General features: G+C 38.3%; 1 protein-coding gene across 3 annotated transcripts in view; it reads right to left on the bottom strand.

The window, feature by feature from the left end:
* The window catches only part of CSMD3 (CUB and Sushi multiple domains 3), a gene marked incomplete at its 5' end in the record, with an annotated part of 769,714 nt that overhangs the window by 670,497 nt on the left and 73,701 nt on the right, over positions 1-25,516 (bottom strand). For all 3 annotated transcript variants that reach the window (XM_081996335.1, XM_081996336.1, XM_081996337.1), the window contains one exon: positions 22,509-22,731. In XM_081996335.1, coding sequence (XP_081852461.1) covers positions 22,509-22,731 — 223 coding nt within the window. The remainder of the gene's footprint in view (positions 1-22,508; positions 22,732-25,516) is intronic.

Below are 25,516 nucleotides of genomic sequence, written 5' to 3'. Positions count from 1 at the left end.
TCTTGGATGGAAAAACTGATCAGAACAAAACACATCAAAACAATTACTTTTAGAGCACTAAAAAATATTCTAGGTCCTTAAAGTGACAAGAATTAAAAAATGATGAAGGAAGCAGTACACATTTTTAGCTGCTAGCAGCTAGAACAGTATGACAACACAGTTTATTCTCATCTTCTTAAAGCTGGGTAAAGATGTACAGTACATTTTAGTGGATCTTGGAGCTGTCTAAACACCAAAGAAAGGGAGCCTGCTCCTTCCAATTTTCCCACAGTTCTGACACTGACTTCACACTGGTTCTAGTGATTTGTACACTCCTCTGTGAATAGGTTCATTTAACCACCTTGATGAAGAACTAATCCATTAAAAATAAACCCAAGTCAATTCAGTTAACAATGGGAAGCATATCCACAAAGGGATATGTCTGATGAGTACCAGCGCCAATAGAAGTGAAAGGAAGGATCACGCAGCCAAAGTCAGAGGAATATGGGAGCCAGATTTGCTTCTGTAAGTGACAACAAGCTTTTAGATGAGCTCAACTATCTTTTGTAACTTTGCCTTAATGTGTGAAAATAGCTCAATATGGAAAGGAGAAATGCCATATTTTGCTTATCACCGTTGTAGGTGCCAGGAACTTCCAGAACAGCTTCAACTTATACTAAATATTCTGTGGAGTTTTGGAATTCATCAGAGTAAAGTGCTTGTGACATTACCACCACACGTTATTTCTGTTCTAGTACAGAGATAAAGTTGTAATAGCAGGGCATGTGAAGGAAGAAAAGCTATCTGCATATATTTCAGAATCTATGCTTTTAATATGAAAAACTCACTGTCTTAGAATATAAAGTCATCATTGAGTAACAGCAACAAATAGAATAAATCCTATCAATTCATCACCTAAATTAGCTGGAAAACAGACTACAATAGCTCAAAAAAACCTGCTCCATAGACTTTATTTCATTCCTTTACTTCCAGAACATTTGCACTGAGTCAAAAGCAACTTATTTTTCTCACTCTCTTCTCTTTAAAGGACAAAATATAAGCAGAGTATGCAGCAGAGAGCAAGAGAGGGAAGTCCAGAGGATGATAGAGGAAGGTGTCTCTCCTCGAACATTGGATATTGCTATCTTTCTACACAGAGGTCTGGAGCATATGTCGCTTCGAGGCAGAGCCTGAATCCACGGCAGTCAGAAAAAAAGTATATATAAAAATTTTATTTTTTGACCACTGCAGTGAGAAATTAAGCTCTCAATTTCCCATATCCATTCTGACATGCGCTTGGGAGGAGTGGGTACAGGAGCATTAAAATTTTATAGTTGCATGGGAGGGGAAGGAATTCAGAACACAGGGAAAAATTTAAAAACGTAGGGCAACAGAGACAACCAAATAAAACACAAAGTGGAGAAGAAATCCAGGATATAATGGAAAAGATTTTTCATTTGCTGATCTAAAATTCTGAGACAGGCAGATCTGGGAAAAAAGCTGTGACACTCAAGACACTACTTATTCCATCAAGCCATCAATGAGACCCTATAACAATCTTTACAAAACCAGAAAAATAAAAAGTTGTAAATAAATGTTATCTATTACATAAGCCCAACACATATAGTATATAAGTATAAAGAATGTGAACATGTCATTTTCAGTCTCATAGCAGGTAAATATTTAATTCCATATTGATCATTATATCTAAAATGCCATAATGAAATTTCTAACAGGAAAGTGAAAAGCATTTTTAAGAATATCATATCTGAGTTTAAAACAGAAAATAATGTTCCTCTTCCAAGGGAGAAAAATCTAAATTAAAAATTTTGATTTGGATAATGTAGATTTTCCTTTTTAATTTTTCTCCTTCCCATACACAAAGTCAATGCATGTAGACTTTTTCCGTTTCTATCCCCACAAAATAAAAAGGAGACAACTTTCTAGGAAGAAAAGAATTCTCCACAGTAAAATTAAGTTTCAGATTTGTTAAAAATATTCAATAATTAAGTATAATTTTACAAATTGACTGCTCTCTTCAAACATCTCTTGTAATATGAATTTTTTTTAAAAAATCACTTATAAGGGTAATTTTTTGTTACATGAAAAATAGTGCAACGTTTCAAATCCAGTATAATAAAACAGAAGCACGTCAAGTACCTTATTCTAACCTCCACTTTTAGAAATCTTCGCTTAACTGATCTAACAAAGGATAAATTTTTCTAAAATTGACAAAGATGTAAAATTAATTGAAAAAGAAAATGTGCCATTCCTATCATAACATTTATATACATTTATCACCCCTGTGTCAGAGATTCTTAGTGCAATGGATTTAATACAAAACCCATTGTAACTAATCAGCATCTTCCCACCGATTTCCATGGGCTTTGAATCACACTTCTAGTTCCTTTACAAATCAGCTCTGAATATTCCTATTAAAATAAACAGGATCTACATTTGCCCAGTAATTTAAACCCAAGCTTTTACCTGGTTCTCACACAAGGCCCACAAAAGGATCACTGAAAAACAGCACTTGTCTGAATCAGACTAGTTAGCATGCAAAAGTACAGAGCTCCTCAGTTCTAGGGGTACTTTTTTTCCTTGATAGTTATAATAAACATAGATAAGCATTCCAAAAGTCATCAGTGTAGGGACAAAATGAGCTTACCCATGACAGCAATACATGCACAACTAGAATATTATTCTCTGTTTTTTATATGCCTTGACAGTGTAGTTTACTGCATGTCATTCTGCTATGCATTAAAATAATACAATGTTGTACTATTGTTTAAAAATATGTATTTGTAAATATTAAGGAATAACTAGAACTATTATTGCAGCAGGGACAAAATAATTACATTTACAGTTTTAAGAACACATTACTGTGTGGGTATCTGTACTGTTCCACTGTTAGACAGTGATTTCAAAATATGGTATTGCTTTTCCTTATAAAGTAACACTTTTACTAAAGAGTACTAAGAAAAGTCCAATATGGCAAGGTCTTTTTGATCACAGGCTGAGAATCCACTATTTTAGCAGATACATTTTTTTTTACGCTTAGAGTTCCACAATAATTTCAGGAAAGAAATTTTCAAAAACTCTGTTATTTTTGCTGAAAACAGGTAAGAAGATGCAGCTAGTGCTTGTCTCTGTATTTAGGATTGGATAATAGCTATGCACGTATAAGATGCACATCTGTAAATAGTTACAGGTCTGCCAGATCTGCATCTAGCATGTACCTTTCAATAAATGGGGCTAGACTTAAATAAAAATAAATGTATAATACAAATATGAGTTCACTTAGCTAATCTATTTTGCAATCATCAAGGAATACATTAGGCTGTGTTATCTTAATTCCATATATGAGTAATTTTGACTGACATTAAAAAAACAATTATCAGTAAACAGGACCAGAGAGTGAACAAGTCTTTTAAGGAAATAATCATTACTGCAAACAGGATATCTCGCAAAAAAGAGGATGAGTGAGCTACCCAGATTTCATGTCAACATAAGCAGTTACAGTTGTTGCACATTTAAACATTTTCATTATCCCTGCATTGTTTGGATATATGTTTTATAAAAATGTTAAATACAACTTTTTCAAACCACTCAGACACACAAGGCACATTGTGAAATCAATACAAAACTATTCTCAGGACCCAATCCATTTAACAGGGGACACAGTGAATAGGGTTTTTTAGAACGTTGAAGGTTGGTCCTGCTCTGTATCTTTCTTGAAAGTTTACCTTTTAATTCAATACCAGGAATAACTGACCACTGCTCTAAATACCAATCGGAAAAAGCTAAGTTAAAAAAAGTTAAAAGTTAAAAAATCTCTTACAGATGCACCACATAAATCAGTGCTAAGAACCACTGCATGTAAATCTGGATCACATTAACATAATAATGAAAGCAATAATAATGCTATTACAGCATGTTGAACAATAACCTAGTGGGGTTCTACACAACAAGAAAGCAATGTCCAATAATAAGAAAAAAAACGTATTTCATTTCCCTAGACAACCATAGAGAATACCTTAGTCACAGAAAGATTAAACCTGCTTCACCCAAAACACAGGGATAAAGAAGTTTTTAAATCACAGAATCACAGAATCACTAGGTTGGAAAGGACCTTCAAGATCATCAAGTCCAACCATTAATCCAGCGCCACCATGTTCCCTAAACCATGTCCTGAAGCGCCACATCCACACGTTATTTGATCGCTTCCAGAGATGGCGACTCCACCACCTCCCTGGGCAGCCTGTTCCAATGCCTGACCACCCACTCACTGAAGAAATTTTTCCTAATATCCAATCTAAACCTCCCCTGGTGCAAATTCAGGCCATTTCCTCTCGTCCTATCATGAGTTACTTGGGAGAAGAGGCCAACATCCTTGTCGCCACAACCCCCTTTCAGGTAGTTGTAGAGAGCGATAAGGTCTCCCCTCAGCCTCCTCTTCTCCAGACTAAACAACCCCAGTTCCCTCAGCTGCTACTCATAAGGCTTGGTCTCCAGCCCCCTCACCAGCTTCGTTGCCCTTCTCTGGACACGCTCCAACACCTCAACATCCTTCTTGTAGTGAGGGGCCCAAAACTGAACACAGGATTCAAGGTGCGGCCTGACCAGTGCTGAGTACAGGGGCACGATCACTTCCCTACTCCTGCTGGCCACACTATTTCTGATACAGGCCAGGAGGCTGTTGGCCTTCTTGCCCACCTGGGCACACTGCCGGCTCATGTTCAGCTGGCTGTCAACCAGCACCCCCAGGTCCCTTTCTGCCGGGCAGCTCTCCAGCCACTCCTCCCCAAGCATGTTGCATTGCATGGGGTTGTTGTGGCCAAAGTGCAGGACCCGGCACTTGGCCTTATTAAACCTCAGGCAATTGACCTCTGCCCATCGATCCAGCCTGTCCAGATCCCTCTGCAGAGCCCTCCTACCCTCCAGCACATCAACACTCCCACCCAACTTGGTGTCATCTGCAAACTTACTGAGGGAGCACTCGATTCCCTCATCTAGATCATCTATAAAGATACTGAACAAGACCGGCCCCAGAACCGAGCCCTGGGGAACACCGCTTGTGACCGGCCGCCAGCCGGATGTAACGCCGTTCACTACAACTCTCTGGGCTCAGCCATCCAGCCAGTTCCTCACCCAGCGAAGAGTAAACCCATCTAAGCCACGAGCCGCCAGTTTCTCCAGGAGAATGCTGTGGGAGACGCTGTCAAAGACTTTACTAAAGTCCAGGTAGACAACATCCACAGCCTTTCCTTCATCCACTAGGCGGGTCACCTGGTCCTAGAAGAAGATCAGGTTAGCCAAGCAGGACCTGCCTTTCATGAACCCATGCTGGCTGGGCCTGATCCCTTGGTTGTCCTGCACATGCCCTGTGAGCACTCTTCCCATAGACTTGTGGCCCCATAGACTTGTGGGTGTCCAGGTGGTTTAACAGGTCCTTAACTGCTTCCTCCTGGATTATGAGGAGTATATTGTGCTGTCCATCCCCATCTTCCAGCTCAGGGGGCTGATTACCCTGTGGATACCTGGATTGGCTATTAAAGACTGAGGCAAAGAAGGCATTAAGTACCTCAGCCTTGTCCTCGTCCTTGGAGACAATGTTCCCCGCCATATCCAGTAGGGGATGGAGATTCTCCTTGCCTCTCTTTTTGTTGTTAATATATTTGTAAAAACATTTTTTATTATCCTTTACGACTGTGGCCAGACTGAGCTCTAGCTGGGCTTTTGCCTTTCTAGTTTTGTCCCTGCTTGACCTAACAAGATCCTTGTACTCTTCGTGAGTTGCCTGCCCCTTCTTCCAGAGGTGATAAACTCTCCTCTTTTCCCTGAGTCCCAGCAAAATCTCCCTGTTCAGCCAGGCCAGTCGCCTTCCCCGCCAGCTCTTCTTACGGCACATGGGGATCGCCTGCTCCTGCGCCTTTAAGATTTCCTTCTTGACGGCTGTCCAGCCTTCCTGGACCCCTTTGTCCTTCAGTACTGTCTCCCAAGGGACTCTCTCAACCAAATCCTCCACATAAAACTGAGCAATCATGTCAAATGTAACTCCAAGGTTTGATATACCCGAAGCTGAAAACCTATCAGAATCCTGCTTATTACTATGATACAAATAGAAACTTGCCTATATTATTCAGTTGAGGGATTTTTGTAATTTTATTTAAGGCCACCGTGAGATCTTAAAAAAGAGGACGGTAACTTAAAAAAAAATAAATAAATGGTAATTCCACAGATAGAACCTACAAATAGGAAATGATAATCAAAAAAGAAAATTTATGAGAAGATAATTAATTAGAATGAGCTTAAGAAAGGCAGGACAGAACTGGACAAAACAATTTTACTATGGAATGTGGAATAAAATGGAATGGAATGGAATAAGACATAAATTATAAACAATAGTTTGGTAGTGAAAGCAATATTGTGAAAAGAGGAAGGTACAAATACTTTCAGAGCTCTTTTTTTTTTTTTTTTAACTACAGAAAGCCTAGTCAAACCATGGCTTACCATTTTAACCTTAAAAAAGAGAGATATCTCCATTTTAATTTTTTGCCCTATCTGTAACCATCATTACAGAATTTATAGTACACACCCCAAGAATGAGACATGTACACGGTATTTATATGTGGAAACATAGTACCTTTTTATAATATTTGTAACAGTATTTAATTTGGAAAAAAACTTACTTTAACTTGTTTGCATCATGAATAATATTTTTTTTCATATCTCTGAGTTCTGTGTTTTGGCCAATCAAGAGGTTTACTTGATTTTTCGATTTTTTTGCTTATCATGGAGGATTCTGTGATACTTTTATATTTCAAATATTTTTTCAGTTCTATATTTAAATATGTTTTCACTTCCTATAATTACTTGAAATCACAGAGGAAATAAAAATAATTAAGAGAAACTATTACAGCCATGACTGATTTTCACATGGTCTGCTATAACATGTTTACAGTAGTACTGGGACTAGGCAAATAATATTTTTGCAATTATTAATAATCAAATGGCTATGACAGGTAATTACCTTGATTAGCAGGGCACTGTGGTTTTTTCATCCAGGTTATATTTATCGAGTGGGATTATCAAGTACCATACTAAATATTTCCTATGATGGCAGTAAACTAAGAAATTATTTTGTTTCAAATTTCAAAAAAACTATACTTTGACTCAATTCCAGTTTGCCACAGGAGAAAACCTGTGTCAGTGGTTATGATTTGAAAATTGTGTCCTTTAGTGTTTGCTGTTGACTTCAAAGTGTACAAATATTTTTGCAATTTATCAACAGCTACTTTCTAAATGACAGCTGAAATACTACAATATATGAACATTTGCAGTAGAGAAATAACCTAGAAGTACAGCTGTTTTCACTCAGCACTTTACCACTTTCGTGTATGTGAAGTTCCATTTGGGAGTTTGCATGTGTCTGCTGTACCCTTTATAGCATCTATCTCTTCTCATTCTTGTCATATCTTACTTGTTACTTACTAAAGTTGCTCTTTTTTTTTAGAAATTGGTGTAATAAAAGTCATGTATCAAAGATGCTATCTATCTATCTATATGCTATCTCTTCAAAACATTTCTCATTTTTGTACTTGGTGTTTATTAGTTAGATCATCACACTGGACACTTTTCATTTCACTTTTTCCAACACCCAATATTCACCCAAAACCAGCTCCATTCTTTGTACATAAATGCTTGTTACTCTAGAGAGGTGTTCTCATCAACAGCTTTAATCGCCTTGTAAAAGAATATTAGAGAAAGGTCTATCTGCAAACTTTAGCAATAGATGTCTTTATTGGTTTCTTGCAGGCCATAGAGAAGAATGAACAACTTTTGTCCAAGAAAATATTCTTCTTGTATAGGATTAGAAAAGACCTGAAGGAGATAAGGATTTTCTGCTTGCAAGTCTCAGTTAAAACTTAGTCTACTTATATAGTTTCAGTATGGCAGATGTACAGAAAGTGACTTTAAACTGTGAGCAAGCAAAGCAAATCTATTTTATCTTAGAACAACTTCTAATATCCTTTAAAACTGGATGAAATATACATTTTTCTCTATGCACAGTTCATTTCATATTACAAGGAAGCAATATTTTGCTACCAAAATTACTTCGGTCCTTTGTATAGATATTATCAAGCCAAGATTCTTACACACCTTGAAAAGTAGATTTGCAATGTATGTGTTTTACAATGCAAAAATGGAAGCACATTGGAGTCATGTAATTTGGTCAAGATCATATAAGAAAATTGTACAAATTTATGACTGCATTTGTAAATCATAATGAACAAAAACATTTTTGCATAACTTATGTCGCTACATTTAGGTCCTGAAGACCTGCACTGACTGCAGAAGAAATGAGGGCAGATTTGGACATGATTTTTTTTGATGCTACTAACACTTAGAAAGAATCTCTGGGGTTTTGGGGGGAGGGGTGTGATGCATTTTTTGTAGCAAAAACTGCTCTTCCATATCAGGAGATTCAGGAATTTGGGGTATAATGTTGACATTAACTTGTACTTAGGAAAAATAAAATATAACATGTTTTATATTTACATAAATAATTTTGATGATAACTTATTCACTTCAACTGTACGGTGTAATGTAATCTAGAGGAACCACTTTTCAGTAATAAGCTATCACATTCACAATTTAAGACAAGTGTTAGAGAGACAGAGAGAAAAATTATCCAGTTCAAGCCTTATGCCTAAACATTACTTCATTCTAATAAGGGTATATGTAAATACACACAAACATGCATTTCTTTTGGCTTTCTGCAGACATACCAGTAAAAATACAATGATCATACCTTTCTTCAAAAACAATAGAAATAGTCTATTCATGTAGGAATTAAACATTCAGAGTTTAGTTTAGTAATAGTATATGGTTATTCTAGACACATTCTGATTCAATTATCAATTTTATGAGGTATGTTTATTTATTATTTATTATATTGTCAACTGCAACAATACAAGGTGCATTTAACAACTGGTTTAAGAGTTACCTTTCTGCCATGTAAGCAAGTCTAACAGTGAGATACCCCTGCAATACAATGAGTCTTTCTCATAAACTATAACTTTCAGGGACAAGATTATTATTGTGAACTATCATTCTTCTCCCTTTTATAGCTGAAACATAAGCTGAAGACTAATGGTCACAGGCAGTCTGTGCTGTGGTATAATATCATATATGTGTGTCATATATAAGTGGTCTCCACAGCAAAAATCAAGTTTGCTTCCTAGACTGTTTCAAATCCCATAAAGAAATTTAGCAACTCAAAGAAAAATGAATAACAAGTATTTAGCAGAGCTGGTTCTCAGAGATGACCACACTTATCTCCCTATAAAATTGGTATATGCACTTTTCATCTGTATAACGCTAGTTACCAGCTTTTCCAAAGAAGATAATAATTCTCAGAGGCTGTAAAAGAGGTTTTTTGTGCATTACATGAGAAGTCAAGGAAACAAGCTAGTCCAATATACATCAGCTACTTCGAAGTAGCCAAACTGGCCATCCCAGTTACTTCAGAGAAAAATATCCCATGGAAGGCTGATAATGGGAAACTCTTTCTAAAGTCAGTTAGCAGAAAGTTACCTCCACTTTCAAATAATGACCAAAATTTTTTTGTTTGGTTGATTGGTTTTGGTTTGGGTTTAGTTTTGGTTTTAAATCCATACCATTTATCTTTGGACTTCCTTGCTACCTAAATGAATGTCTAAAAATTTTTTCCTAAGCTGCTAAAATCTTGGCTTCTTTGCAATAATGTGAGCACAGGTTCGAGACCAGTGGCACCTTGTCTGGACAACCACCTTCTTTTATCAGTTTTAATTTTCTACCTTTCACTCTCAATTTGTATCTAGAAATTTAACATCATATCAAAATATTCACAAGAGTATAGCAAAACTGATGTTAGCTACTGTTCTTCCAGCTTTGTATTTATAAACACAATACCAAGCATTTTATTACTTCAATGTACTTTCTTCATAAAGTAAACTTTTCAGATTGAAAAAAGAAATCTCCATTTTAATGTCTTTCCTCTTCAGAACCCATCTCTCAGAGCTGAATATCTATTTACCATTACATTCTGCTACTTTTTTTCAATTACCTTTGTTTCTCTTATCTACAGGCTTTGCTGTATTTATTGCTATACGTCCCTACCTATGTTCAGTCCATTTTCAGCATTCTTCTGTTTACAACTTTGCTGTATTTATCATTTTGTTCATTCAATAAAAATTTTCTTGTTTAGATTCATTCAGTGCTGTTATCTCTCTCATCATTTTCCACTTTACTGAATCACTGTGCCTCCTGTCTTTCTTTAATTGCCATTGTTCCCTCCTTCAGTCTGCATTGCTCTTTTTTCTGCTTCCGTTTCCTTATCTCTTCATTGGTCTTTGACGAGCACTTACACCTTTTTATTTTCTCTTTCTTTTTAAAAGAAGTCATCCCATTTAGTTTTGTTCACTGGTCCCTAAATTCTCAAGTGAAATTCCTTCTTTTCTTCTCTTTCCATGCAAATAGTGGAGAAAGATAGAGAACTGTGGATCAGCTGAAAGAAAAATCAATGACTCAGTGGTCAGCTGTTTGAAAGTGTTTCTGAAGTGCTGAATCCTTAATTTGATCCTAATCAGCTCACAGTTTCTGCTCTCGTTGCCAGTTTGGACAGAAAGTGACAAGAGAAGAAAAGTACATGAACTTAAGGCATAATAAACAACCTGAGCAGAAAAAAAACCTCGAAGAGCTATGGTTGCCTCTGATGATAACAGAAACTTTTTGAGGTTCAGTAAATGGACCATTGTCTCCTTATCAACAGGTCTTGGTCTACATCAATATCCAAAAAGTCTTAAACAGGAGAGTGAAAAAAGAAACTTTGTACATTTACAGTTGTCAAGGTTAGTTGGGAATGAAGACCTGAATGACTGCAAATATTCCACTCTGACATGACTTAAAGGCTTAATAACCAAATAGTAAAGGAGATTTTGTCTCTGTCTGCTGTAAGCTAGAACCTCAGAGAGTTGCCATTTTTTCTTTATTTTATTAATATTAAGTCTTCTAACTTGAGCAACTTTTATGATAGTAGATGAAAGATACAGAACTAACTTGTAGGATATAATAATAATAGGATTTGAAATGGCAATAATATAAGCCAAACAATAACAAGACTCAGAAAGGGTCTTTATATGGCTTAAGTAAAAATGTTTTTGAAATGAGAAAGAACTTACAAACAACAAAAGGATACACATGCATGAAGTAAAATGGAGCTACATACAACAAAGTCTGGATTCAGAAAGGAGAATCAACACAACATCGTGGCATTTTGCCCAGAAAAGACATTGGCATTGGCATTAGCTCTGGGCACCCTATACTACATCTTGTGGCACTGTAGATCACCTAAAGACAAAGGAAGTGGTGAAAGGAAAGAGCAAGTAAAACAAATCTTAAAGTCAGGAAACTCTGTAAGTGGAAACCCTGACATAGCAGAAGCAGAGAGGGAAGGAGGCAGAAGCAAGGAAAAAGTGTGGGGCTTTTGTGTCTTCTGGTTTTGATGAGAGTTAATATCAGAAAGATTGGAGCACTTGTTAACAAACATTACCATAATAGATACCTGAAAAAAAGTAGGGTAACAAGTTTGGCTGGGAGATAGTAAACATGTAACATAGATATAAAACTTCACAAAGAATTAAGATTAAAGTTCTAAGGACCAGAATGAGGAAAGAGTAAGAAGATTACTGTAACTACCAGGGTAGCATTAGGTGACATGTTACAAGCTGGAGGCTGCAGTAATTTTAGCAGAATAGCCTAATTGTTGCCTGTTTGACCCATACTTCTATCTATTAAAAGAAGAAGCACATACTCAACACAGTTAGAATAAGAAATGGAAAAAGACGCAGAGCTATTAAATGAGAGCACTGGAAGTTTCTGCTATTGCCAATGTTCATTCTTTTGCTAGCCTGCCTTCTTCATAAAATTTCTGTAAGATAATTTTAACCATTTAGCACATGTAAAATGCAAATTATAATTCTTCCACTTTAAAAATAGAAAGTTTTACAGGCAAACTCTAGTCCTCCAGAAATATATGTTTCCCCTTTTCAAATGAGTTAGTATTTTACTTAGTGCTATTTATTTTTAAGTAAGAACATAAAATTACTAATGTATCCTTGATCTTACTGTGGGTTTTTTATTGTTTGTTTTGTCTTAATTTATGCCATGCTTTGAATGTTTTTCAATCAAATTTTAGATGATGAAAAAAGGATGGATGATGCCAGCATTTCAAACTGTAAAATCAAAATAATGTAAATTATTCAGAGAAAATACTTTAAATTTCTAACTGGTTCTGAGCTAAAACACGATGCTTGATTATGTCGACACTAATACCTGGCACATTTATGATGGAGAGACGGGTATCTGACAACGCTATCAAGCGAGGAGCAGGCACTGACTGCATAAGAGCAGGGTGCTCAAATCATTTGTGAGGGTGTTCTCTTACCAGATGGGGAGAGCACTCATCCTGCTCTTTACTGTGATTCTGTAGACCACTAAATTAGGCCCAGCTTCTATGGTATGGTCAAAGCAGCCTTTTTGCCTTCTTGTGCTGGCATGTCTGATAGTTTTCCATGTCTTACTCAGCGTAACCTCAGCCCAGGGCCAAGTAAACAGCCAACTTACCTGCCTGCAACCCTAACAATATATAATATGAATGAATATTAAGCCTTTATTAAAATTTCACATATTACTACTACCAATTTTTTTTCTCTGTTCTTAATTAATTGGTCCAAATAAATTAATTTTAATCTTCAGGTCAGTACCACCCATTCTAAGTCGAGCAATATCTGATATTCCACATGCTATGGAATTAAAAAAATAAAGTATTTTAGTTTTATTTAAGTTTAGTTTTGAGCTTATTCCTCTGTTATGTGATAACAATTTCAGTAGTTTGCAATAGCACTATCAAAATATGAGTCTGTTTAGTACCAAATTCAAACATTTGGAAGTACTAGAGTGAGAGAACATACTCAGTTACATTTAACACAAGGAGCATCCTGAAACTTTGAAGATCTACTAATTAATCTTCACAAGATATTTTTTCTCTTTGAGTGGTTGGGGAATCAATGCTAAAACTGTAGGCCTACCCAGGGAGTCAGATGTTTTAGGAGAAAGCAATTCATTGATAGAGAAAAGGCAGTATATGTCTCCAGTAGTTTCAGTGAATCTCTCCTATGCAGCTCAGAAGCACTGATCAGGTGACCTGTGCATTTGATTCTTGTTTTCCTCAGCAGGGAATGTAGATGAAAGGATGACTCATCTTGCTTAACAACAAGAGATTAGAAAAGATGAGTATTAGCTCACCTTTTAAATACTGAGAATGTTAAAGCTTCCTTCCATTCAAACTTCCTAAGAGGAAATTAACCATGAGTAGATGAAGAAAATTTTCATAGAATTATAGAATCATTAAAGTTGGAAAAGACCTTAAAAATCATTAAGTCCAACCATCAACGCAACACCACCATGCCCACTAAACCGTGTCCTGAAGTGTCCCGTCTACATGTTTTTTGAACACCTCCAGTGATGTTGACTCCACCACCTCCCTGAGCAGTCTGTTCCAATGCTTGACCACCCTCTCACTGAAGAAATTTTTCCTAATATCCAATCTAAACCTCCCCCGGTGCAACTTAAGGCCATTTCCTCTCATCCTATCATGAGTTACTTGGGAGAAGAGGCCAACACCCACATCACCACAACCCCCTTTCAGGTAGTTGTAGAGAGCGATAAGGTCTCCCCTCAGCCTCCTCTTCTCCAGACTGAACAACCCCAGTTCCCTCAGCCGCTCCTCATAAGACTTGTGCTCCAGACCCCTCACCAGCTTCGTTGCCCTTCTCTGGACACGCTCCAGCACCTCAGCATCCTTCTTGTAGTGAGGGGCCCAAAACTGAACACAGGATTCAAGGTGCGGCCTCACCAGTGCCGAGTACAGGGGCACAATCATTTCCTTACTCCTGCTGGCCACACTATTTCTGCTACAGGCAAGGACGCTGTTGGCCTTCTTGGCCACCTGGGCACACTGCTGGCTAATGTTCAGCCGGCTGTCAACCAGCACCCCCAGGTCCCTTTCCACTGGGCAGCTCTCCAGCCACTCCTCCCCAAGCCTGTAGCGTTGCATGGGGTTGCTGTGACCCAAGTGCAGGACCCGACACTTGGCCTTGTTAAACCTCATCCAATCGACCTCAGCCCATCGATCCAGCCTGTCCAGATCCTACTACTGCAGAACCTTGCTATGCTCAAGCAGATCAACACTCCCACCCAATTTGGGGTCATCTGCAAACTTACTGAGGAACACTCAATCCCCTTATCCAGATCATTGATAAAGATATTAAATAAGAATGGCCCCGGTACTGAGCCCTGAGGAACACTGCTTGTGACCAGCCACCAAGTGAATTTAACTCTGTTCACCACAACTCTCTGGCCTCAGCCGTCCAGCCAGTTTTTCACCCAGCAAAAAAAATAATGTAATTCATCCAATTAAATCTTTTTAAACAGTGACCATAACCATATTGACATTTAAAAATATCTCTACAGATACACGCTGGTCTTGCAGGCTCTCAAATACAAGCAAAATATACATTTATTCAATGTGTTCAAAAATTCCAGTTTTTGCCAGTTTGTCACGCTTGCACTTCTCATGATTTTTAGATAAACATATCCGTACTTCTTTTCACTTATACAAACAAATGAATAGCTGTCACAAAATGATTATACCTTTTTGCTAACAGTGGAGCTTTCCAAACTCTCATACCGTGTCTGTCCTTTTGAAGACCACACATTGCAAAATTTTCTGATGTTGTTTACCAGAATATTCTGGTAGATTTGTCATATTCTAAATAATTTTATTTTTAAATCTAGAAAATATATAATTTTGACTACTATAAAATTTCTTTCTGAACATAAACCTATGAAAGATTCTTTTAGTTAGGACAATGAGATAGAAATATACTGGACTGAATTGTTCAATTTATCCCAGTGCAGTTGCAGTATGTATGCATTTTTTTCTTAGTTTAAAACAGATCTGAATTTGTTTCACTGATTTCAATGCAATGATAATTTTGTAATGAATATTCAAATGTCAAATCAATTAGCTGGTTAAGTACTGGTAATTTTGGAAAATACATTCCCTTCCAGTTGTGAACAGAGCTTGAGAATTGTACTGGGTTTGCATGGCAAGGTTTTGTTAGTGGGGAAGCCACAGGGGAAGCTTCTGTGAGAAGCTGCTAGAAGCTTCCCCTGTGTCTAACAGAGCCAGTGCCAGCTGGCTCCAAGATGCACCCAGCACTGGCCAAGGCCAAGCCTATCAGCGACGGTGGTAGCGCCTCTGGGACAACAGATTTAAGAAGGGGTGAGGAAACCTGCACAACAGCAGTTGCAGGTGGAGAGAGGAGTGAGAATATGTAAGCGAAACAGCTCTGCACACACCAAGGTCAGTGAAGAAGGAGGGGGAAGAGGTGCTAAAGGTGCCAGAGCAGAGATTCTCCTGCAGCCCGTGGTGAAGACCATGGTGAGACAGGCTGTCCCCTTGCAGCCCAATGGAGGTCCATGGTAGAGCAGATCTCCACGTGCAGCCCATGGAGGACCCCACGCTGGAGTAGGTGGATGCCTTAAGGAGGCTGTGACCTCATGGGAAAACTGTGTTATGCAGGGTCCTGGCAAGACCTGTGGACCCATGGAGAGAGGATATCAGTGTTGGAGTAGGTTTGCTGGCAGGACTTGTGAGCCTGTGGGGGACCCACGCTGGAGCAGTCTGTTCCTGAAGGACTGCACCCAGGCTGGAGCAGTTCATGAAGAGCTGCAGCCTGTGGGAAGGATTCATGTTGGAGAAGTTCATGGAGAACTGTCTCCCATGAGAGAGACCCCACGCTGGAGCTGGGGAAGAGTGTGAGGACTCCTCCCTCTGAGGAGGAAGTCTTCCCCCCTGGAGATGAAGGAGCAGCAGAGACGTGTGATGAACTAACTGCAGCCCCCATTCCCTGTCCTTCTGTGCCACTGGCAGGGGGGAGTTAGATAATTCATGGAGTGAAGTTGAGACTAGGGAGAAGAGAGGGGTGGGGGGAAGGTGTTTTAAGATTTGGTTTTAGTGCTTATTATCCTACTCTGATTTGATTGGTAATAAATTAATTTTCCCCAAGTTGAGTCTGTGTGCCCATGATGGTAATTTCTGAATGATCTCTCCCTGTCCTTATCTTGACGCACAAGCCTTTCATTACATTTTCTCTGCCTTGTCCAGTTGAGGAAGCGAGTAATAGAGTGGCTTTGGTGGGCATCTGGAGTCCAGCCAGGCTCAACCCACCACAGATATATAATTACAAGTTAATACTCAGTTACTTAAAACTGTTTTTAATATCTCACTGGAAGTGGGGATAACTAATTAACGTAAAAAAAGTTATATTTTAGAAAACTATTGAGTATGACATCTCTTTTAAAAGTAGTGTTCTAATTCTAAGTGCCTTAAAAAAATTAAAAGGACAAACATACTCTTTGGTATTTATTGATGGTATATTATGCATTATGGTCAGAAATTTGTTTTTTAAAAAAGAAGAAAAAAGGTATTATCCTACTTACAAAGTAAAATACTTGCAAAGAAATGTAAGAATTGAGGTTGTCATTCTCTCATCCACCTACAGATGCACCATATCATTGCCACTAGTAGAGTGCTTTAAAATTAATTGTGGTTTCCATATGACTGTTCAAAGAGTGGCATGAAGAGTACCCAATGTACAATTTGTATAGTTAGTCCCAGACTTTGTTTTCTACAATATCTAAATCTTGCTTTAAAGCCAAGTTTTAAATAATTTTCTCCCAGATTTTTCTATGCAGTGTCAGGACCTTGAGGAAACCAATACACCTTCCTGGCCCTGACCAGCCTCAGATAGGACTCCCACCCACCACTGCCCATGGGTTCTGGGACTCCATTTCAGCTCACCCTGAGGCATCCAGACCCTGCCCCAGCTCTGTCCCTGTCCCTGCCTCCTGTATGAGCCCATCAGCCCTACTCTGTGGGGAGCTTGACTTTGTCCCTGGACCCATTTCTTTTTGCTCACAGCTGGACTCCCTGGAGGGACCTTGGATCTGATTTACCACTTGTGATGTAGGGTGCTGTCAACGGACCCTGTTACCAGTTATACTAAAAAATACTTTCATAACATGCAAGAGGTATCATCAGATGACTCCAAGTGGCTTTTGCAAAGCAGTTGATTCATGTGATGTTTCATCAGTTCAAGTCATACCTTCCGTTGACTTTATTTAAAAGTGAGATTTCTTATCACTAGTGCAAACAAAACTCTTGTTTCTCAAGCTGAGCATGCATAAAATTGAAAACATGTTATTGATATGCATCTTCAAAAAGCTTGTCTGAAATGATTCATCTAGTAACACATAAATATTACCTGAAAAGCAGAAATTTTGAAAAAATGGAACAGGAGTTCTATCTGGAAATGCAACACTTTCAACCAGCATAGCAGTCAGAAGTATTAGCTACTTTCCAAAATAAGATGTATACAAAGCTGTAGTTTAAATGTAATCATATAAAACCAAACCCTTCTTTTTTTTTCTTTGAGGGAGCTAGATGTATAAATGTGAAAGAAAGGGTACACAAAATTCATGAAAATGTACAAGGAGGGCAAGAAGAAAGCCCTAAAAATAGACAGAGTCTATGACATGATCCAGAAAGACTCACAAGTATGAAATATTGCTGAAGGCTTGGTTCAAATACAGTAAGTAATACTATCTTTTCACAAATAAAAATTTTGTAGGTAATTACAAATATGATTCATGGAAAGATTTTTTTTTTTTTGCATTTAGTTCACAGCTTTAAACTCTCCTATATTTCCTCTATAGTTTGAGGCAAAGATCTAGCATATTAATTATGCTAAATCAAGCATATACAGTAACACAGATGAAAGTGTAATATTGACTGTACACTTTCCATAATGGCCATATCTGACATGCTTCTTTGCCATTTGTTATTGTTGCTGCCATTTAAGTGCCATCTAAACCAGTTAAGGCTGTTAAGCATTCACTGAAGACAGTCAATGACTGCAAATTTCAACAAGATTCAATTCTGAGGAGAACAATTAAACGAAGTAGTACAAAACTAGATGAGGCTGAAATCAGAGGTCATGAGCTTCACAAATAGCTTTTCAGTCATATAGAAACTTCTTTCACTCACAATATTGAAGTAGAAAAAGAGTAGCCTTGTTTATCTGAGACAATTTTATTAGCTGTCCAATTATATATTTTACAAATATACCTGCAAAGTCCCTGAAAATATTTTTGTCTCTTACAAAATTAAAGGGAGGGTGGCTAGTATAATCTGATTCACTTTCATTAATGTCCCTAAGTGAAATGATAAAATCCACTGTCATGATAGAAAGAAAATTTCTCCAAGAAACAGTGCCTCAGTAAAACTTTACTTGTTTTAGTAAAAACATTTTGCAAAAAGAAAATTGTAGGAAACATCAGCTTACTACTTGCTACAGCAATCTGAGAAAGTAAACATCACCATGAAAGATTTAGTAAAGCTTGCATAATTTCACTATCACACTTTCTTAATTTAAAACCCAGTTCTCCACTCATACAACTGTGTACTATTTTTCTACTGCATCCACATGGTGGAAAGATCTTGTAAGTCTTGCAAAAGTAGTCTATTTTAAGACCTATACAGAGGCTTAATCATCTTTTCCTTTTTAAGTGCTGACTTACTCCATTCTCTTCTACAGAACTCCTTATCCTTTTCCTCACCAGAATGTAGTGGCATCTTAAACTCGCAATACGAAAGCTTTTGAGCATGCCAGGCTACCTTGACTTTCTTCTTAAGAGACTGATATTTTTTTAAAAAATGTATCCCAAAGCTCCAGCTTTGAAGGCTTAGTTTAACATAAAAAGAATCCTGCACACATACATCTACATATGCAGATAGGCATCTATATGTCAATGTGTACAGATAGATATACAAAGATATGAACATATACGTGCACATAAATTTATATAAACCTTCACAGGTCTTGAACAAGATATACAAAGAAAAAATTTCTGCCTTTGCAAGATATTATTTTCTTCTTCCTTCCATCCTCCTTCCTTCACCTGTTTCCTCTGAGCTCAATAAACCTGTAACTCAGTAAGAACCATAAGTTCCTAACAGTAATCATCGTTTTATACTTTTGCACTTGCGCAGAACTTTGCTCACATGCTCCTTGAGATTACAGTTTAGAGTGGGTTCACCAATAGAAATCTTGACTGACACTCGGGGCCTTTTTAGGATCCTCCATGTAAATTTTATCTTTTGATGAGTGGGCAGAAAGGATGAAAACTACATGTTCTTGGTTTTTCTTGTGAAAGACAACCCTCAAATCTTTTAGGTATGTGTTACCTCTTTGCTGCAGCTGGTATCCAAATAATACACAAACACTCATGAAACAGGAAATACAAATGGAAACACAGAAGTACAAAGAAAAAGAATTTCATTAGAGATACATTTCTCCATATCTTCTGGGCAACACCAATGTCAGTGGGGAGAGGAGTGAGAATATGTGAGGGAAACAGCCCTGCAGACACCAAGGCCAGTGAAGAAGGAGGGGGAAGAGATGCTTCAGGTGCTGGAGCAGAGATTCCCCAGCAGCCCATGATGAAGACCATGGTGAGGTAGGCCATGCCCCTGCAGCCCATCTGCAGAGTGTGGAGGACACCACACTGGAGTGGGTGGAGGATGCACCCAAAGGAGGCTGAGAACTCATGGGAGGTCTGCACTGGGGCAAGCTCCTGGCAGGACCCGTAACCCCATGGAGAGAGGAGCTCACATTGGAGCAGGTTTGCTGGCAGGACTTGTGACCCTGTGGGGGATCCACGCTGGAGCAGTCTGTTCCTGAAGGAATGCACCCAGGCTGGAACAGTTCATGAAGAGCTGCAACCTGTGGGAAGGATTCACGTTGGAGAAGTCCATGGAGGACTGTCTCCTGTGGGTGGGATCCCACGCTGGAGCAGGGGCAGAGTGTGAGAAGTCCTCCCTCTGAGGAGTAAGGAGAAGCAGAGACAACATGTGGTGAACTAACCACAACCTCCATTCCCTGTCCTGTGCCACTGGCAGGAAGGAACTAGAGAATTCATGGAGTGAAGTTGAGCCCAGGAAGAAGGGACAAATGGGGGGAAGGTGTTTTAAGATTTGATTTTAGTTCTCATTATCCTACTCTGACTTGACTGGTAATAAATTAAATTAATTTTCCCCAAGTTGAGTTGATTTTGCCAGTGATGGTAATTGCTGAGTGACTTCCTGTCTTTACCTAAACCCACAAGACTATTGTCATATTTTCTCTATCCAGTCCAGTTGAGGAGGGGAGTGATAGAGTGGCTTTGATGGGCACCTGACATCCTGCCAGAGTCAACCCACCACATTACCCATTTGACAAACAGACTTCACATCCTGCACAAATATGAGATTAAGGATATTACTGTTCTAGTAATTTCCTTCTAGTACCATGTTACATTTTCTTGTAGTGGACTGATGCTGGATTATTACGCAATAGTTTAAAAAAAAGTATTATTAACACTGAATAAACACTTGCCATATAATATTATGAAAACACATACCCTTGTTAGAGCAGGGCTATGCAAAGTAAAATGATATCGAATGTCCCCTGACTAGGAATACATATTACATTCCTCATCAAAATATCATAGAACCACAGAATCATAGAATGGTTTGGGTTGGAAGAAACCTTCAAAGATCATCTATTTCCAACCACCCTGTTGTCAGAAGGGGCATCTTTCATCAGACCAGGTTACTGCAAGCCCCATCCCACCTGACCTTGAACACTTCTAGGGATGGAGCATCCAGCGCTTCTCTGGATAACCTGTTCCAGTGTCTCAACATCCTCATGGCAAAAAAATTCTTCCTTATGTCTAATCCAAATCTAAGCTCTTTCATTTTAAAACCATTGCGCCATGTCCTGTCGCTACTAGCCCTACTATAAAGTCTCTCCATCTTTCTTATAAGCCCACTTTAAGTATTGAAAGGTTGCAATAAGGTCTCTCTGGAGCCTTCTCTTTCCCAGGCTGAACAACCCCAACTCTCTCAGCCTGTCTTTATAGGAGAGGTGTTCCATCCCTTTGATTATTTTTGAGGCTCTTCTCTGGACTTGGTCCAACAGGTCCATGTCTTTCCTGTGCTGAGGTCTCCAGAGCTGGATGCAGGACTCCAGGTGGGGTCTCACCAGAGTGCAGCAGAGGGGCACAATCACGTCCCTTGACCTGCTGGCCACATTTCCTTGGATGCAGACCAGGATACAGTTGGCCTTCTGGGCTGTGAGGGCACATTGCTGGCTCATGCCTATCTTTTCATCCACCAGTACCCCCAAGTCCTTCTTGGCAGGGCTGCTCCCAAACCCTTCATCCCCCAGCTGGTATTGGTACTGGGGGTTGCCCTGACCCCGGTACAGGACCCTACACTTGACCTTGTTGAAACTCATGAGATTCTTGTGGGCCCAATCCTCAAGCCTGTCAATGTCCTTCTGGATGGCATCCCTTCCCTCAAGGAAATAACTACATCACTCAGCTTAGTGACATCTGCAAACTTGCTGAGGGTGCACTCAACCCCACTGTCCATGTCATTAACAAAGATATTGAATAGTCTTGGTCCCAATACATGTCTCTGAGAGACACCAGTTGCTACTGATCTCCATTTGGACATTAAACCATTGATTGCAACTCTTCGGATGTGGCCATCGAGCCAACCCCTTATCCATTGAACAGTCCATCCATAAAATCCATCTCTCCTATTTAGCAACAAGGATGTTGTTTGGGCCTGTGTTAAAGGACTTACAGAAGTCTAGGTAGGTGACAACTTGATTTACAGAAGTCAAGGTAGGTGATAATAAGATAACTAGTAAATGTATGGATAATATATGTCTATTGCTATTGCAAAATTATTATTTCTCTCAAGCTGCAACCTTCCAGAACTCTGAAGCAGACACTGATAAAAAATGTTCTGTCCCACATCACACTCTTGATTTTTCAAAATGTTTTTTCACTCTTGCTATCCTTTTGTGTTAGAAGATGCTCATATACGATTACCAAAAAAACTCCTTATTTTTTTCTATCTTAAATATGTTATTTTTTTCTGATCTCTCTTGATCTCTCCTGTTGCAAAGTTTACAAAAGTTCCACCACTACTAGAACATGTAAACTGAGAATTCCACAATCTCATATTCACTTTACATTCCTTTATCCATGTTCATATGCTTCTTAATTAATTACATTGTGTTGAGACAAATTTTATATGATAGCTAGATTAATTTTAACACTTACTTTAACTAGTATTAAAGCACATCATATAGTTTTTAATACATTTATGATCAATTAAGGAAAATGCACCCTAAAGACTAAATAAGAAAGAATATATAATTTAAAAATATTACCATTAAACTATTTTCTCAGATATTTTTAAGATACAAAGACAAGTTTACATTTTAATAATGTTTATTCTTTACCTTGTCCTAAAGTTTGCAGGATGAGGATGCCCATCATATAATGACAAATAATCATATTCTTCTTCTAGAGCAAAAGACTGAAAGACGATTTGTATTCTGTTTCTTTCTTCTGCTATTATAACCCATGTACAGTTTGCACCATTTGGATATCCATATGGGAAGCCAGGGCTTTCTATAGTGCCATTAAGTCCTTTTAATGTTCCACCACAGGTATAAATAAATCCTGAAAAAAAACCAAGGAAACAGAAGTTAGCAGTCCATTTTTATATCAACCTTCAGTAAAATATGAAATTGGAATTCATGATTTCTAAAAAATTATCAAAATACTTATTTGCAAGTACTGCATTTAGAAAGGTAAATCCCATTTTTTAATACAAATCCTCACCACTTAATGCAAAACAACCCCACTCACCTAACAAATGTGTTTTCCATACTGTTTATGTAAAGACATATGGTAGCATCTTTGCAAATAAATATATATAAACAACACCTATGACTAAATTTTGTTGCCTATGAAGCAAAGTATTTGCATCAATTCCCTTTATTGTAAAGAGGAAGAGAGAGAGCCAGAGCAAAGTAAATGAGTCTTCTTTTGGTGCAAGACTGATACAGATTAGTTCTATTAACTGTCTGCTTCCCCTCCCCAGATTTTGCGACTGGAAGAGGTTGAAAGACTATTTATTATGAAGAAGGTTTTTCCAATCAATAATTCTATTTTATGAAAGCTGTGTACTTAAAGAATCAGTGTGAAATAGCCATCCATTGCATCATTATATTATCTCATGTAAATAACTGCATTGTGTATTTATAACCAGAAAGAACTTAGCAAGCTTTTCTATATCTAAATAAAATATCAAGATGAACGGCTTACGTGTTTTGACTGACCCTAAATGAGTGCTGTCATTTAACCCCAGTAGTCAGCTAAGCCCCACACAGCCACTCACTCACTCTCCCCTGGTGGGATGGGGCAGAGAATTGGAAAGGTTAAAAGTGAGAAAACTTACGGGTTGAGATAAAGACAGCTTAATAAGGAGAGCAAAATCTGTGCACATAAGCAAAGCAGAATACGCAATCCATTGGCTGCTTGGGCAGGCAGGTGTTCAGCCATTTCCAGAAAAGCAGGGCTCCGTCCCTCCTAATGGTTACACGGGAAGACAAACAACTTAACCTTGAACACCCCCACTTCCTCCTTCTTCCCCTCAGCTTTTATCACTGAGCATGATGTCTTACGGTATGGAATAGCCCTTTGGTCAGCTGGGGCCAGCTGTCCTGGCTGTGTCCCCTCCCGGCTTCCTGCCCATCCCCAGCCTATTAGCTGGGAGGGGCAGCATGAGAAAGAGAGGAGGCTTTGACGCTGAGCAAGTACTCTTCAGCAATAAATAAAACATCCTCCTGTTATCAACATTGTTTTCAGCACAAATCCAAAACATAACCCAATACCAGATACTATGAAGAAAATTATAAAACTCTATCCCAGCCAAAATCAGTACAGTGGGTCAAAGCTGAAAGGTGGCTCTGCCTATAGATCCTTTTTAACATGAATATTCCCAAATGTCAGAAATGGTCCCTACATTCAAAAGGCAAATTTTCTCGACTATAAGCAATTTTCTTTTTATATAGAAAATCCATTTTCTGAGAAAAAAGTAGAAAACAAGAATAATTATAAAAAGATCTCCCCCAAGTCACTGTGTCCTGGCAGGGCAGGTCCTTTTCCATACCTCTGCTCTCAGTTTTAATGCTCAGTTAAAGCAGTTCCTCGCTCCTCCAAGTCCTTAGGATATTTTTTTCTTTCTACCAGCTTCACAGTCTTACTGTAGATCTACATTCCCTCTCCAGGCTTTCTGGCCTCTTATTCCTTAAATATTAGATTGGTTTTCCTGCTTTGCCTTTTGTACCCCCAAGGCTTCTCTTCCCCCAGGGTGCTTAAAGCAAGCCCCCTCTGTAGCGGGGGGATTTCATCAACTGAAAGAAAGCACAAAGCGCTCAGCTGCTCAGCTGCTCAGCATGCTCTTTCAGAGAAACATGATACACATTTCACAACAAACTACAAACAAACAAACCAGATGCCATCTCTTTAATTATACACACGTGTATATATTTGAGCTCATTAAATCATCTTCTTTATGGCACATTCACAAGCTTGTCTTCGTGTTGAGCATTTAAATGTGCAGAGACCCCTTTCTCTGAAGTACTAAGCAGAAATCTCTTAAGATTTTACACTTTTATTGCTACACTGTAAAGTAACTTTCTTGACAACAGAAAAGGGACACGTCCAATATTTTAATGTTGTTTTTTTCATATTTGCAAATATACAAATAACAGTATATCGTATACATAAGACAGAGAGGTAATGGAGATCCTCTTAGAAAGTAATTAAGGCTTTGTTTGCCTCATCTGATATGTATAGCAAATTTTACCTTCTACTGCAAATTAACTTAGAGAATTCATTTGCATATCAGTGCCTACGCACTTTCATTTGTTATCAACCTTCATTGCCAGGAGTCTGTTTTATTTATGTCTTTCTGCATCTCCCTCACATACTCAAACTATTTTAAAATCTCCTTTATGTGTTATTATTTATTATTTAAGCTCAGTTGTTTTATTTAGCACTTTAGAAATCTTTTGGAATACAGTTTGTGCACAAGTCACTTTACAAATCTAAACTGTTTACTCATAAGATCTTCATCCTAGAAATCTAGCACCTCCTGCCAAATATAATCACTGGAACAGAACTTATAAAATAGCTAAGTGTGCATATATTTACCAATCCAGTTTTTCCTAGAAATCTCTTGGTGAGGCCTATTTCAACTGAATTAGAGAAAAAAGAGAGGGAAAGACTTGAAAATGAAATAACATGCACTGTTAATTTCTATGCATCTCTCCAGACCAAGTGTGGAAAGCACAGTGTGAACTTTGGCTCAACGTCATAATACAGTGCCATAATTCAGAACTTGTGTCACTGTTGCTGTATCTAATTCAGGATAGCTATCAATTTCATATGTACTATT

This window comes from Phaethon aethereus (genome assembly GCF_964289735.1).
Source record: "Phaethon aethereus genome assembly, chromosome: 2".
Taxonomy (NCBI): domain Eukaryota; kingdom Metazoa; phylum Chordata; class Aves; order Phaethontiformes; family Phaethontidae; genus Phaethon; species Phaethon aethereus.
This window is presented reverse-complemented; position numbering and strand designations above follow the sequence as displayed.